At 41.2% G+C, this 17,127-nt stretch overlaps 1 protein-coding gene across 4 annotated transcripts in view; it reads left to right on the top strand.

Annotated features, from left to right (window-relative positions):
- The first annotated feature begins 378 nt into the window (after positions 1–378).
- Positions 379–17,127, top strand: part of NEK7 (NIMA related kinase 7) — a 77,642-nt gene continuing 60,893 nt past the window's right edge. For 2 of the 4 annotated variants that reach the window (XM_075156549.1, XM_075156547.1), the window contains exons 1-2: positions 1,101–1,125; positions 14,631–14,715. In XM_075156549.1, coding sequence (XP_075012650.1) covers positions 14,659–14,715 — 57 coding nt within the window. In that variant the 5' untranslated portion in view covers positions 1,101–1,125; positions 14,631–14,658. Of the gene's footprint in view, positions 460–1,100; positions 1,126–14,630; positions 14,716–17,127 lie in introns of those variants that run through there. The other 2 variants (XM_075156548.1, XM_075156550.1) reach the window with 2 other exon arrangements.

Below are 17,127 nucleotides of genomic sequence, written 5' to 3'. Positions count from 1 at the left end.
ACGAGGCCGCCCGGCAGCGCGGGGCGGAGCGCGGCGGGGTCCCGGCCGCCCAGCGCCGGACGACAACTTCTGCCGGTGCCCCGCTCCCTCACGCGGCTCCCGTCGCCCGGCAGGCAGGCAGCGGGGCCCGGGCGCGGCGGCGAGGAGCCGCTGCCGCCGCCGCCGCCGCCGCCGGACCCCTCTCCTCCGGCCGGGAGGGGGGCGGTGGTGCGAGGCGGGGCCCGGCGGCCGCCCCGCCTCCCTCCTCGGGGATGCCGGGATGTTTACGGGCCCGGCAGGAGCGGTAGGGGGCGGAGAGGAGGTTGGGGCCGCTGCGGGTGCCCGAGCCCCCCGCCAGGAGCCCCGCTAGGCGCCCGCGGCCAGGTCCGGCCCGGCCCGGCCCCGGGCCTGAGGCGCCGGAGAGGAGAGGAGGCCGGTTCCGGGCCCCCGCGCCCGGAGAAGGCGGAGCCAGGCTTCCCGGTGAGGGGGGAGGCGGCTGGGCCGCCGGGCGGGCGGCGCGGGGCCGGGGCCGGGGCCGGGGCGGGGGTCCCGGTGGCCGTGGTCGCTCTCCTGGAGACGCTCCCCCCGCCGCTCGGCGCGGGTGGCTGCCGGGGGTCCCGCCTCCTCCCATTGGTCGCCGGGGCTCTCGCTCGCAGTGCCATTGGGCGCGGCAGCTGCCGTTCCGCCCGCCGCAGGGGGAGGGAGCCGTGTGGGTCTGGAAGCGAGAAACTTTCTGCGCCGCGCTGAGGGGCCGGGATGGCCGCGGCCGGCCCCGGCGGTGCCTGCGCCTCGCGTCTGGGTATCGCCACCTGCCCGGCGCCCCGCGGCCTGAGGGGCAGGGCGGGCCGCTGTAGGGGCGCCGGAGCGTTGTGATGGCGGTTGGGGAGGCTCCCTGAGGGCTGCGGTGGTGTTTCGCCCCGCGGTGGCTGGCCCCGCTGCGGGGCACGGCTGCCTCCATCGAGAGGCGGGCGGCCGAGTTCCTCAGCGCGACTCAGGCAGCCTGCGGCCTGGCTGCCGTGGCCCCCCGCCTCAGCCCCTGGCTGGTCTCTTCGGGTTAATGCCGCAAGCGGAGTTTCTTTCCGTGATGTTTTTCGTCGTTTCCAGTTGGTCTGCTCCAGGCTCCTCAGCCCTCCCCTCACCTGGGAGGTGGGTGTCGGGCGATGCTCCCAGGCACAGCCGAGGGGGACAGCCCAGTCTGGCGGGTTCCGCACAGCACTGGCTAAAAATAGCGTCGTCCCTGGGAGCCCCGGCCCTGGGGTAGCGAGTCGAGAGCGCCCTGTCCCCGGCGGGAGCCTGCTGCCCCTGCCCCCCTCCCTCCCACCCGGGCGGCTGAGGGGAGCCCCCGCTGGCCCCGGCAGCAGCAGCGCCCGGGGCAGGCAGGAGGGCAGGGGGGGATGTCTGGCCGCGAGGGCCCCTCTTGCAGGTGCCAGCGTTTCCTCGCCTCTGCTCTCACCAGCCTCCCGTGGCTTCTGGGTTTGCCTTTCCTCGCTGCCTGGTGAGGCTCGCAGGTGGTGGCAGCACCAGTAGCTGTACGAGGCTGTGAGGAGCTGAGGCCTAGTGGGAAGAACTGGAAGTGAGGCGTCCTCCACCTGTTGGGGTCTTTTGGTTTTTCTTCCCTCCCCACCCAGTGCTTCGCAGTTTACCTTATGTAGCACCTGATCTCGGTTATGCTAGTACTGGCCCTGAATTCCACTTTGTGTCCCTGCAAACTATGCCTGCTTGGCTTTAGGAATCAGAAGTTCAGAATATTGTTCTTTGGATGGAAGATGTTTTGTTCTGCTTTGCATTTTGTGAGGAGCATCACTTCTTGAATGGTAAAACTACTTAGGATGTTAAAGCTACTTCTGATAAAAGATGATGAGGTCTGTGTGCATTAAATCACACAAATATTTGATTCTTGATATTGGAAAAAACTATTTCTTAAATTTTTTCACTTTTTGTGCCGGAATGGTAAACTTTTCTTTTGTCACCTTTGAGGTGATAGCACCGTTTTCTCAGATTGCAGTGGCAGCATCACTTCTAAGGAAAGGTCACACATGGATAGTAATTTTGCTGAATGTACTGGATATATTTCCTGTATAAAGCTGTATTACAAGCTTGAGATGCAGAAATTACAGTGAATGATATGTTAATCTGTAAGGTAGACACTTTGGATGATTAGATGTCAAGTGGATATTTGCAGCTCCGCTAAATCAGGAAGAATGAAGTTTAAAAATATTTTACTTTCAAGGCTAGGTAGGAGACAATTCAGTGTTGCAATGCTTTAGAAATGTCTGTATCTGAAATTTTGGACTCTGGCTGTCATGAGAGGGATAAAATGCAGCTCATGGGCTATGAAAAACTTAAGCAGAGGAAGGAAAACTGTTTTGTGTTGTGGAAAGAGGGAAACTTACAAGCAACGTCCAACAGCTTTGAAGTGAGAACTCAGAGCCTTCCAGGTTTGTTTGTTTGTTTTTTCCTTTTTGATACTGGAAGAAACAATATGTTAAGAACACTTGTTCTTTCATTTCAAAACATGAAGATATTATGTTTATAAATATCTGATATTTGGGTAGATGACTTCTCAAAGCACACTTAGAGATTTTCACTGTAAGGGTAGAGATACTGCCTTTATTATAGGTATCTTGTATTCAACATACCAATTAGTCTTTGGAGTGAAAAAAAAATAATTTGAGAACAAACCAAGGAATTTTAGCCAACTAAAAATCTTTTTTTGATTGACTTATCACAGTGTCTTCCAGGGTCTACAAGAATTAGACAAGTAGAATCTCATCCCTACCATAGAAACTTGTTTCTAAAGAAGGAAAAAATCTAACATTTTAGAGTTCATCTGAAGGCCTGAGAGCATACGAGAAACTCAAATGAAAAACAGAGTACAAGAAGTCAGTTGCTCATTTTACTGTGACCTGTGGTACCTTCTGAATTGTAAGATAGAGCCATATAGCCCACCCATACCTTTCTTTGTTGTGCAACAAAGTCAAACTCAGTTGCACAAAACATAGCCAGTCCAGTATATTTGTCCACAGAGACAGTTTGGTAAGGTAATTTGTTCATGCATGCAAAAAACCCCATGTTCAATAAACTTAGTGCAATATCCTGCATTTACAGTAGCCCTATATTCAGTTGTATCGGCATCGATGCCTTGTTACCTTCTGAAGTTTGACATTGTTCCAAACATCTGTGCTGAATGGATGAGTTCCCGTTACCTTGAAAAGTCAAACTGCAATAACTTCTTCTCTACCTCCAAGGGAATTTTTTTGATTATTTGGGGCTTATCCAAAAATCCCTCCTGATTCCCAAGGAGTAGTGCTTAGGAATGATGTGGAGGGGGGGGATTATCTTGCGCAGGTTAATACTGTGGATAGTCATAGGAGTTTGCTGACTAACTTCCAGAAAATTTGTTCGGTTTAGCTACGTTCCATGTGCTTTGCAACAGAGATGAAAATAACTGACCAAAATACCAAAGTGGTGATAAGGGCAGCCTTTCGAGCACTGTTTTGCTGTATTTATCACCATTTGACCCTCCCTGGCCACATGGGAAGGAACTCAGCCCTAGAGTGAAGTACAACATCACTACCCGTTTCCTTTTTAGTAAGTATTAAAAGGATTCTTCCTGTTAGGTTAGTTAAAAAAGCTGAAGAGAAGCAATGCTATTAAAATGAGTTGCTTCTCTGGTGAAGATAATCCTGTGCGTTTGTCTCTGGCACGTGAAACATAACTGTGATTCAGTTGTGATTTCTGTAGCTAGAAAATACACAGTATATTTCAAGTGCCATTATTCCCCGTTGGGCAAACAGAACAAATGCTTATGTAAGGGAATTTGTTATAAAATTTTAAACAAGGCATTAAAAAGAGGAATTTGTAAGAAAATACTGTAAACAATCATGTTAAAACCCAATTGTGCGTAGTTAATCTTGTGATATTGGTGACTTCTCGCTGTTGATTATAGGTGACAAAGTAAATAGACTATTTGCATCATCTGGGAGTTTGCATTCAAGCCTCTTTGCTTTCATCTTCTTGGAATGATTTATAACAAAGTTATTGCTGTCTTATTTAATAGCTAGATCTGCATTGGATCAGATTAATTACTTTACAATGTCATAGAAGTACATGCAGAGCTTGTAGATTAGATCCTTGCTGAAATCTTTGGGAGAGGCTTAAATTAGGTGCTGCAAAGTGTTGATGAACCAATCTTTTTCAGTTCATCTTAATCTTCTGTTATCACCCTATAAAATTTACCAAATTATTGATTCCTTGAAAGCTGGAAGGCAAAAATATCTCAGGTGAACTTAAAGTTAATTCTAAAATAAGTAAAAACTTGGGGTGGGAAAATGCATAGCATTCTGTCCTGTAGAGGCCCTTCTTCTGTACCCTTTCTGTCCTCATCTGAGAGCAGATCCAAAAAAGGAGCTGTCTTTGCAGCAGTGAACTTCCAGTACTTGCCCTGACTGAAATTCAGAACTGTGGTTAGGTACGTGGGCTGCTTGTGAAGTTCATGGAGATAAGTAGGACTTGAGAAGAGGAGCAGCAAGCAGGCTGCAAACAGAGCACTTAACGTACGGCTAAGCATTGAGGGTACTCCAAAACCAGGAATGGATCTTGCATGTTTTAGCCAGTGGTGGTTTAATGTAAAACATAGAAACAGCTGTGAACTTGAGTGTTGGCCTGCTTCTGAAGTGCATGTGCTGGCTGCTAGCTGCTTTGCCTCTGGACCCAGGGATCCTGGATTACTTGCTACTGTCACGCGTGGTTTCAGGATTCAAAGGTAATGCTAGTCAGAGGATCATAGAAAGCCTGTTAAATATGGCTGGTGTTTCTCTTCTGATCCTGTATAGTGCTTCATTCATTTAATCATGTTTGGGGTAGCACAGATTTCAAACTATATACTACAGGTATATTTTTTCCAGCACATTCCAGCTAGATGCGAATGTGCATCTAACACCTGCAGTATGATATCACAAGGTGTTGTCTTGCACTAGTTTCTAAGGTATTTAGGCAGTTCTTGAGATATTATGTGGAATTTATTATTAAATGTGTTCTACTTCACCTGTAGCAATGTGGACGTTACCAGCCATGGTTGTGGCACAGTTGTACGCAGCCAGCCTTCCAAACTGGGTGTTTTTTCCCCTGTGCCTAGCAATAATGGGTTTATTAGACAATGCTTCCAGCCTTTTAATTTATCCTGCATCTTTTTTAACTCCTGTGTGAAGCTCAGCTGTTTACACTTTTAGTAAATCTCTTCAGCATCTCTTTATGAATAATTTATTTTTACAGATGCATTTAAAACCACCCTTTTGTTAGGGAAAGCTCTCCTCCCTCTCTGAGTACTGGAGTTGCAAGGTTTTGGGATTGTAAGGGTTTCCACATCATGTCTCAGCTTCCTTTCTCTGAAAACCTTTGCATTTTTTGTTGCAATTTGACTTGTTACCCTGGTTTATTCTCCTTCCATTTATTTTGTTTCCCATTTCTACTTTCCTGTACAGTATTTTGTTGACAAAACTCCTGGCTTGGTGTTGAATAAATTGCCTTCTCTCGATGCTGGCTCTTGCCTTCCTGTCATAGTTATTTTGAGTTTAAGTACTTGTTAGCATCCCTGCCTAAGGATGAAGTAAAATAAAATGTGGTGAGCTAATGTACTAGCACGCTGTTGGCAGAAGGGAGATGTTCCATTTCTTCTACAATCCCCTTCCTACATCTCCCATCTTTGAACTTCCCCTACTTACTGTTTCTCTGGCATTCAGCACACTCCCGTATGCATTGATTCAGCTCGCTGCTCGCAGAACATAAACCCAGCTGCATTAGGGAATTAAATCCGCTCAGCAAAAGGTCCAGAGTTCAAGAAGGCTATACAGGATCATTTGGCAGAGAAAGGGAGAGAAAACAAGACCTTTGGTGTCACTGCGCTATTAGATTGGCTTGTATGATTTCACGTTAGAGATATAATTTGACAATAGATTTAACTGATCAAAGTTCGGGCTGCTCTACCCCCAACTGTCTTCCCTCTGTCTTTTGCCATCACGGTTCTGTCCTTGTCTCTGCAATGGAACGATTCAGGGAACTGAACCGGAAAAATTGACTTTTTGTCAAGGTTAGTTTTCAGCTAGTTTCGGTTACCTTACCAGGAGCCTAGGTAGCCACAGGAGCCCCACTGGAAGGAAGAGCGTCTGGAAGGCATGGCTGAAGGCAGGGGAAGCATCATCATCACATAATCAGTTCACTCTGTCTTAGAACTGCATCCTTACAGAGGCAGCAGCACGACAGTGTGTGATGTGGGCTGAGGATTTGCTTTCTTGATAGTATCGTGGTTAGATATGATACTTCATTCCCTGCAAAACTTTTCACTGTGACATGATCATGACCCACCTCTGTCCTTTATAACTGGCTATTCAGTATGAAGAAATGGGTTATCAAATTTCTTTCCAGGTGAATAGAAGTTAAATGAAAATGTAGGACCCTGCTGCCTGAGCAGTTTCAGTTCCTGTTTCTTCTTCAATTCATATGAAAAGACAAACAAATGGTTCAAAAAAGGGCAAGTCAGTGCATGTACAACCCTTTGGGAGCACCTCGCAAGATAAGCAATCTACTTGAGTGACATAATTGAAATGGAGAGGGAGAAGTAAACAAAATATAACTTCTTAAATTGTGCAAACAAATGAAGAGGAAGGGAAGCGGACTTGTGAAGTAGGAGAGCTTGGACTTTCATCTTCTAGTCAGACAGCATTGACAGAGAGCGAACTCTAGTACTTGGGGAATGACAGTGACTGGCGTGTATGTTTTCAGGGTTGGAATGAAAATATGCCTGATAAATTGGGACAAACGGATGAGAAAATTGCCTATGAACTCTTAGTGTATTTCCTTACTTTTTGATAAGTAGATTTTATTTGGTTACTTCTGCTCTTGCTAAAACCAACTCTTAACCTAGCTTAACTATCTGTGTGTTTTTTGGCTTCTTTGACTGGACCACCCATGAGTAGGGAATTTGGACAGAAGTCTGTTGAAAAATTCAGTATTAGTTATTTCTATATAGATAGATGATAGCTACTTGTAGATAAACAAGTGCTGAGAATTTGTGTTGTCCACATTCAAAGCTGTCCCTACAGAGGGGAAAAATGTCCTGCCATCCGGCGGGGCGTATTGATCTGCTAGCGTATTAAAAAACTAAAGGCTTTTAGAACTGTTTCTAAAATTAAGGCTAATCCTACATCTGTATATGCATCTATATTCAATCACTTTCAGTGCTTTAAAAGTTGCAAATACAAATTTTCTCTGATGTGGATGCTTCCACATTTTACAGAATTTTACAAATGAGTATGTATTTTTCACATTGTAGAAGACTTTTTTTGACAATGTGAAGCAAATATTTCATTTTACCACTGTCAGCTAATAGTAAATATTCTGTGTGTACACACACATAGGTATATATGCATAATGTATAAATATGCATAGACACATGTATATGTGTGGGTGCATATTTATATATTATTTATATATTATTATGCATGTATATAATGTGTGTGTATATACATGTATGTATACTAATTGGGATAAATGACGTACTTTACTATGCTAATGATTAACTTGGTCTTCCAGTCTTGAGTTTGCTCTATCCCTTGCCAATTAAGTCTTGATTGTCTTGGCAGAGTTCAAGTGAGTGTCAGCTTAAATGCATTTTGTTTTATTAATCCATACATCTAACTTAGCTATTCACAGAGTGAGAAAAATAAGCTAGTGTGGTAATTATTTGGCATATATCAAATATTTGTTCATTGAATGAATGACTAGTTTAAATAATCAGCAACATTGCAGTACACTATAAATCAAATAACTCACTGTAATATTTTATTGACGACATTACATTGTGGATTGTATATTTCTTGTAATTTGTGATTAACAGCAGATGGATAAAAAGTTTAGTATTTTTGAGAAATAGATAATGTGGACTGGGCAGGAGCATGACCAGATCATGATGGTTAATGGAAAGGCATTGATTGGCTATTATTTTTAAATATTTAAAGTGTCTCAGCATTATTTCATCACTTCTAATGCTGTCTTTAAGCTGAGTGTGTAACCTGATGAATGGATGGCATAGTAATGTGGATGTATTTAACCAGATTTCATTTTAATAGTCTGTGTTAGTCAGGAATAATTTACTGAAAAGACACTACGTATGTACTGTGCTGTCATTCCTATTATTTGGAAATTTGTTTTTTCCAGGTAGAATCTCTTGCTGCTCATGTTAAATATACCCATATTAAATATAGACTCTGGAATGCTATAAAAGTGGATGAATAACTTCTTGAAATGTAAAGCACTTAAACTACAACTCAGTTGAGTTTCATCTTTCCAGTTGCATTCTGGTGTGAGGAGGAAACCGCAACAAAATCAATTTGAAGTAAGAGAGCAGAGTTTTAGGTAAACTACTGGGGGTATTGGTTTTCTTGTGCTTTTGGAGATACTGAGATACGGGAAGTGTATAAAGGCTTTGGACACGTCAGTGTTCTGAGAGCTGCATTTGGGGTACCGTATGTGGACTGTTGTTTTTTAAGTATTTCCCGGGCTTTAGGAAGGCACTAAAAATACTATCTATGAAACTGAAGTGACTTTCACTTTGCAAGTAAAATGTTTCTATTATGACATCAAAACTTACGTGTTTCTCCTGTTCAATGGTTTATGCAGAGCACCAGGAAAAAATTACATTTTAATGTTAAAGAATGATGATAGATTTAAATTCAAAGTTGGTTTGCTTTATTGGACATGACTTCTGACTTCCCATTTCTTTGGAAAACACATAGCTGTGCTGTCATTTAACGTAACGTGAACAAGGAAGTTGGGATGCTCAGTTTACAGCTGCCAACATTCTCTCGCTTCATCCAGGATCTTCCCCATGTGCGTCCTGAGCCCTGCTTTTGAAATCACTTTGAAAATTTGTAAACAGCAGCCTGCATGCTGGATGCCAGCATGGAGTAGAGTGCTGAAGAGGGTTGATCAGTGTTGGTCACCTGACAAAGTGTGGGCCAGGTTTGACCAGCAAGCCAGTTCCCTCCAAACAGCCAACCTTTTGCCTTAGAGGTAAAGAATGACTGTTAAGGCAGTGTGTTTTATAAACCAGTAGGATGGCTGTTTCTTAAGAAGCTCACATCAAGCTTAAGGGCCAAGCTGTAGTTGCTGGGTCTAAAGTTTGTCGCCTCCCAAAAGGTATGTGGCTTTGGTCTGGGAGCTGAGCGTTGCAGTTATGTCAGTGTGGCTCTCCAGGGGACGGAGAGCAGAGCTGGAATCCGACCGGCGTGCTTGGGCTCCCTGGCATAAACTGCTGGGATTAACAGCAGTGTGTTGGGTTGGGCAATTGTGTTTTGGATATTCGGCATTTAGAAATCTAAACCCTTGTTTCTAGAGCACAGTTTTTTTTAGTTTTAACCAGGGTGACTATTTGAATGTTCTACCTAGGTTTAAATTGTGCTTTTGGGTAGCTGAGACTCATGTTGTGATGTAAGCAAATGGAAATATTCCTTTAGCCTATATGCTTATATGGAAACTAGTATTAATATATGTGGTGTTTCGTTTTTTTTTTCCCCCTTAGCTGAGCATGATCCTTATCTTTGAATTTAGTTAATAAACATAGTTGAAAAGTTTAGGGATCTAAAATTCGTAATTTTAAATCCGTGTTAGATACTGAAGAATCTAACTTGACATCAAAAAGTAAGGAGTATGTACGGTGTTAAATGGATACTTGTTTCTGGAGGGCCTCGGCTCTAATCTAACTAAAATAATGGTTATAGCAAAAAATAACAATACCTGCCTTAATTGACGGTGTAATCCAGAAGTAAACACGGTACATTCCGTCCTTTGTGAAGAGCAACTAAAGTGACCGTGTGCCTGATCAGCACATTGTGCAACTTCATGTTTCTCTGTGTTAGCAATTATGTGGAGTAGTTACATCTATATTCTGCAGAAAAGAACGCTGAGATGTTCAGATTCTCAGCAGAACTGTAACACACTGAATATTAAGTATATACTTTTTTTTTTAAGTATAGCTGTTTCTTCTTTGACGTTGATTACTGAATGTCCCCACTTAAGATCCAAAATTAACAAACAAGTGTATAGCATATAGCTAATGAAAACCAGGTATCACTGAGACTATTAACGATGTTTTCTACAGGAAAGCATTGTATTTTTTTGTTGTTGTAGAACTGCCATCTATTAAAGCAATAACGTTATTGCCTGAATACTGTGAAATGTATTTCAATGTGAATGGTTTATGGACTTCGAGCTATGAAACTAGTGTTTAAAAAGCATGTTTCATGTGATTAGGCAGCGCATTTAAACTTTTTCTCCTGAAATAATTTGATCATGTTTATAAAGACTTAGTTTTAAGACTTAAAAGCCACAAGGATTTCAAGTTTTTCTCAGATATCCTTTTTTTTTTTTTAAATGTTATTTTAAAATATATTCCAGTGAAACGTCAGTGATGAGCTCTGGTTCCTGTTCAGGAGTAGGTCCTCTGCTCTGATTTCATGAACAGTTGTGAGTAGTCCCACCTCTCCTCTAGCAGGCTGGTGGAAACCACCTGCACAGCTGAGTGCTGATTGTGGGACATGAGCTTCTGTAGGAATGCACCCTTGCATTTTGGGCTACTTTGTGTCTTTGCATGATCTTTAGATGTATGGGCAGATATCCGAGAGCTTTGACAGGCGGCCACTAAGGAAGTGAATAAGGACAGCGAGGCCTGTGTATTGAAGAAAAGAAAAGGTGTTATACCCAGTTCAGGCAGTTGCAGTTTGATAGTCTATCTTACTGGGGAGGACTTAACTTCCTTTTGCTGTATGGGGGACTCGGTGCGTGGAGTAAATAGTGTCAATTACAGGAGTTGCTACGCAATTGCAATTTCAAATGAAAAATTGGTCGTGTTGTCTGTATCCCCAGGTACTTCATCCTGCATCCTTGATGTGTAGGTGCCACCTACTGTTTTGATCAACTGAAAAAGACAAAGATTTGAAGTATTAGTAGTTAACCAAAAGTTGTCTTATTGCTGCAAAGTATTAGTAACCATAATTGAAGTATAAGATTCAGTATATATGCTTGTGTTCCTGTGAACACTGTTGTTTGCAGTTTCGTCTGAATCCAAATGATTTTCATCTTCAAAATGATGGAAGTCATCTTTGCAAGATAAATGATTCAGAATGTCTTTCATTGTTCCTATCTTTGCAAGTGGTATGGTGAAGGCAAGCCGTCCCTTCCCCCTGCATGATTAGTGTGAGAGCGTTTAAAAACATCAGTTGTGCTTGGCTCTTTGGAAGTTTTGGGTGGTGGTGGCATAGTTGGCTCGCCTCTCGCTTCATCTGTTGTCTGTTTTCCGTGAACCAAGGTATATCATGGTGATGGATTTGCAGAAGAAGGTTGTTGTATTGCTTGTTTAAAGAGGTGATAGACATGTCATATTTAAGTGTGTTTTGTATTCGCATTTCAATTTTAAACAAGCGATGACTCTCTGGCAGTATTTTTAGTGTCTTTCCACTATAAATTAGAACTTGAAGACCATCTTTGGAAGTAATAATTATTGCCTCAATTTAAATTTAAAGATGATAAGTATTATTCCACTGTGTTTTGACCTCTGGAGTTTATTATCAAGGTGAAAGGCATGCCTCACTGTGAAAACAGTCTTCAAGCAGCAAAATCTAATTCTTGCTTATGTTGACAAACACTACAAAAGATTCATTTTGCATCCGTGGCATTTTTTTGCATCCTTGGCATTTTGTATGATCAAAATGCCAAATTACTCTAAAATGTGAATCTATCATGCAGTCTTCAAAGACAAAAACAAGTTTAAAAAATAAAAGAGCTTCCGTATATGGACAGAAAATACCAATCTTTGCCTTTCCTCTGCAAAAGCAACAACAAATCTGCAAGTTAATAAATCTTCCATGCTTCCTATGGTAGAACATATTTGTTACCTCTTCAGTTGCTTGCTTTTATTATAAAAACAAGTCACTGGCAGTGGTAATGATATGACTTCTCTCCTACTCTTTTGCTCAAAATAAAAAAAAAAAAAAAGATACAAATTCCCAAACACTTTCAGTCAGTGCCTCTGTCCATTCGGGCTAGATGAGTGGGTTGCGTAGTTCCTGAATCAACATACATCATCTAAACATTTCAGCTTGGATTTCATTAATCTTGGATAAATGTCTGCAATAGAGGATAAAGACTTTTGTATTTACTTATTTTTCCTAGGGATTTTGAAACAAGTGTGTGTGACCCATAGGAATTATCTATTGGTGCATTACATGGTTAACAGTCTTCAATATGTAAACATATTAGTAAAACATGCTATAGAACTTTCAGTAGAAATATTGATGCTATCGAAAAGATTAAAATTCTTATAAATTCTTCCAAAGTAGCACTTTGGAAAAGAATTCTTGGCTTCTTGGCAGTGATAGAAAGATCTCTACAGCAAGAAATTAGCAGAAGATTCCTTAAGATTGCCATGCGTTCCTCCCCCAGCATTTGTTGCAACTGCATAAACCTCTGTGAATCTAACTGGAGAATTAGATGCAGTTTTGTGACAACAGTTTAATTTTCACTGCTGTTGTCTTATGATTTCTTGCCTTGGTGGGGAAGTTGTGCGGGAGATGTTGTAGAACTTGCAGCAAGTGTCAATAATGGTGTCCTAGGGCTGGCTATAAGATTGCCTAGGCAGTGGCGTGCAGCATGTATCCGCCAGCTGTTTCCCCCTTTCGCACCACGCTCACTCTAACAGTCTTAGCTTCTTCTCTGCCTCTCACCTCAGTTTGATAATTGATTCCCCCCCCCCCCCCCCCCGACCTGCCTGAAATTGCTTTTTCGGATCTCTTTTATCTTTGGATTAATTACAGCTAATCCTCAGAAAAAACAACAGAAAGTCCCAAACTGTATCCTTTATACAGGAGTACTAAGGATAGGAAGACAAAGCCATGGGGACCTTTAGTCGCTCTGGAGGATGGCTGTGGTTTGGTGTTACGAGTAGCTAATGGTACTGGAATGGCATGGGGTGACTGGAAGCAGATCGCTAATGATTTGTTTTGTGTATCCAATCCACTGTTTAGTACACTAGAGCAGTATTTTGAGAAACTTTGCAAAGCTGCTTTGTGATTATTTTATCCATTAGTAATGTTATCACAATGATGCTGTAAGAATGTCAACAGTACTGTGAACACAAGCTATTTGTTAGAGTTTCTTCAATATTTTGCAATGGGCTTTACCATTTCTAGGGCTTGCTGCTTTATGTTGAGAGTTATTTCTACCCTTTTTAATATTCTCTAAAGAAATACTGGGAAGATTTATTTTGTGTGTGTTTTAACAGAGGTGGTAGATTGTATGCTTTCATGCTGAAACTTAAATGCTATTTGAGAATTTTTATGTACTCCTTCCAAAGAAAGGTTTGTGAAACAAACAGAAGCAGCTCTGTGTACAGAAGGACATGTTTGCAGTATTTGAAATATGTAGATTTATCAGAATAAATTTATCATAGGAAATTTCCTAATGTTGAAGATTAAGAGGTATCAGAAAAGTGTTTTATGTCAAACCATCTCTAGAGCTTTTGGGATTTGGAGCAGGAAATAAGAAAATAAAGAAATAAGAAATAAATTGAAAAGTAAATGTAATTTTCCAGTCAGACACATGACTCTTGTTCCTCTGAAGGCCTTGGCGGGTTTGACCAGGTAGTAGGCAGAAACACTTTGTGTTTGTGTGATTAAAGAGTTGTTCAGGGCTTGCCTCTTATTTGTATAAACGTTTATTTCATTGTTTGCATTAGAAGCTGCCAGTGAACTTTCTGTTGTCTTCATCTGAACAGAGATGGTCCTCACAGGCACCAATAAAACTGGGAACTGCACGTGCTCCCCCTCAACAAAATGTCATGTAGCCTAAAAAAGAATTAGCTTAGCTGAGAAAAAAGCCTCTTGAGCATTTGCATTTTTGTCTCTCCTGTTTTTCCTAATAATGATTCTGCATGTTTTGCAACCCTTATTATTGGTCAAAGCCTTGTGTCTCTATCTTGGGAACTTGGCAAGCATCTTTCCTCCCATCTTATTGATGGGTATAAGAGGTTCATATTTGGGAATAGAGGCTGTGCTCCTAATATGGTATCTCGAAGCCCCCTTAGTTAGCTTGTCCGAATGTAATGAGTGTATGTGTTCAGCTTTTTTCTCTTTAGGTGGAACTACTCTTGCATAGTCCCTAAAAGTCTACAGATAAATTAATGCAACATAAACAGTATGCTTGCAGCAGTTATAACTCTTCTACTGGTGGGCTATTTCCCATGCTGCATAGGTCTAAGGTACTGGCCAGCAGACATCTATGTAGTTAAACAAGTGGTTGGTGCCTCTGAAGAATAATGAGGTGATGCAGCTTTTATCAGACCGAGCCATTTGTCTGGCTGAAATAGTTTAATGCACATCTTTTAATAATAAGTTCAGATGTGTATAGTGATTTATTTCATTTTATAGAACAGCTAACGATAAGAAAACTTCCTTCCCAAAACAGTGCAGGGCTGGAATAGTTAAATGTTAGTAAACTCAAGCACGCAAATGATAAAATTAATTCTTCAGTTCTTCTGCTCATGTTCATTGATCATAAATACAGATTGAATTGCAGTGTAATGACTGTATTTCTTTTTTCAGGACAAAAGGGACGCTTTTACGTGATAGAATGGATGAACAGTCACAAGGCATGCAGGGGCCTACTGCTCCACCATTTCAGCCACAGGTACTTTTTTTTTTTTTTAAACAGGTACTCAAGAGTGGATGTTACAATTTCTTAAATAGAAAAAGAGATAAATTAGAAAACATTATTTCTTGTGGGGACAAAGAAGCTGTAAACAGATAGAATGTATTCTGGTGGTCTTGAAATTAAGTGAATATCAGTCCTGTATTTCACAGAAAATAATTACTTTTCATTTTTGCCTCCTACTGTTTCACCAACTTTGAGGGTTTGGAGTTGGAGTGGGAGTAGGAAGCAAAGATGAAGGCAGTTGTTTTCCTGAGAAATAGTGAGTTGTTAAATGCTATGTGTTTTGAAATTGTATCAGAATTACCATATTTATTTCAGACTATTACCTTCAACTTTCTCTTCTTACACCTCCTGATGGTGATACTATATGAAGTAGTGCCATTATGTGTTGAAACCAGGCAAGAGAAATTCCCAGTAACTGTAGTTCTGTTAGAAAGAAGATGCATAAGAAATTTAATCTTTGGATATGTGTTGATGGTGTGAAACAAAGGATAAAGATTATCTGATAAGAGATAATATTGGGATATTGCTTTTTGACATTTTTAGGAGGTAATTCTTTGGAGTGAGTGCAAGAACCTGTAGAGCAATACCCTAAAAATATTTACTGTGGTGACCATTCCAAAGTAAAAGCTGGGCAGTTCTTTACAAAGCTGAAACCTAAATTTTGTAATTTTCTTGTTAACAGCATAGGTTAACTTGTGCCCTTTATTTTACAAAAACTAAAGTAAATTCTAGGTTGTGAAATTTAGTAAATTTACAGTAACCAGCTTTCCTTAGCTCCAGTGTTTTTATTATAGCATTGTGATAAAAAATCTGGATTTAATAGCATTTATACCAATGCATTTATACCACTGCAAAACAGTTAGAAATTTAAGACGAATGTATAGCTATGCATACAGATATTTTAAGAAAATACATTGTAACAAACAAAAAAGAATACTTAAAATTCATATTATGAATATCATAAAGGGTCCCCATTATTATTACAGTTTTTTTTTCTTTCCTGACTAAAGAGAAAATGGAACACAGCTGATGAAGGTTTCTGTATTTCTGGGAAACCTTCCTATGTTTTCTGTTTGCTGACTACAAACAGGTTTCATATTTCCTCATCTGTCTTCTGAGTATTTGAATACCTGTTTCTGATTCACAGAATCAACTTTTTGAGGACTGGTTCAACTTTGGGAATATTACTTTGACCTACAAATTCAGTTCATTAATTCATACTAGTAAAATATGCTTCTAGTTTTACTATTCCAAGTAATACGGCTCATCTACAGGTATCCAGTTTCCTGTGTGGTAAACTAAGGACAGACCTAAAATCAATACTGCTGTAATCAACTAGACACTTTCTACAAAAGAAGAAATTAATGTTTATTCTCAGCTTTGTTTAACTGTCAAGCATTTTCATAATCTGTGTCTCATTATTCTTTTTTTTTAAATCAATTACTGTGTAAACTGCACTAAGCATAATTTTTTTCTTGAGACGAAAGGTTTTGGGTTTGTAGATCTGAGCTGGACCTGGCATCAGAATATTTACTGTTTTGCTTTTCAAGGGATAGAGAATAAAGGGGAGCAAACATGCTCTGATAGTCATATTGCCAGAGTGATACTAAAATAGTCATTCAGTGATGTTCTCGTCTTGTTAATCCAGATTGTTTTTCCTGTGAGCCAGATACATACTTTAATTCTTATGGATTTCTCTGCTAATGGAGCATGCTTATGGTGAAAACTAGTAATGAAAAGAGGTTACTGTACTAATTGCTGATATATTTAGGAGAAGCAAGAACTGGAATTGAAAATACAGCACGTTATGAGCAAGAGGTGAGGTAATGATTTATGAAGAATTGTGTGTCAGGTTTTGATAAACCTGTGAATCTCTTCTAATTCTCTTGGTCATTATATTGTGTAAATATATGCTCCTATTTGTAGCAAATTAAATTACCCTAATCACGGAAAATTGTTGTTGAGGAGCATGAGAAGATTTAGCCAAACAGTGGCTTAGTCCCAATTAGTTTGAAAACACCATTTCACAGCATGGTTGAGGTTGGAAGGAACTCTGGAGGTCATCAGCCCTCCCGCTCGGGCAGGGTCACCTAGAGCAGGTTTCTCAGGACCACGTCCAGACTGCTTTTGAATATCTCCAAGGAGGGAGGCTCCACAACCTCCCTGGCCAACCTGTGCCGGTGCTCAGTCACCCCCAGAGTAAAAATATGTTTCCTGATGTTCAGACAAAACGTCCTGTGTTTCAGTCTGTGCCCATTGCCTCTTGTCCTGTCACTGGGCACCACTGAAGAGAGCCTAGCTCTGTCTTTTAACGCTATCGCCTCAGGTATTTGTACACATTGATGAGATCCCCCCCTGAACCTTCTCTTCTCTAGGCTGGATGTT

This window comes from Calonectris borealis, chromosome 8 (genome assembly GCF_964195595.1).
Source record: "Calonectris borealis chromosome 8, bCalBor7.hap1.2, whole genome shotgun sequence".
Taxonomy (NCBI): Eukaryota; Metazoa; Chordata; class Aves; order Procellariiformes; family Procellariidae; genus Calonectris; species Calonectris borealis.
Note: the sequence above shows the minus strand (reverse complement) of the source record. Positions and strands in the feature narration are given on the sequence as shown.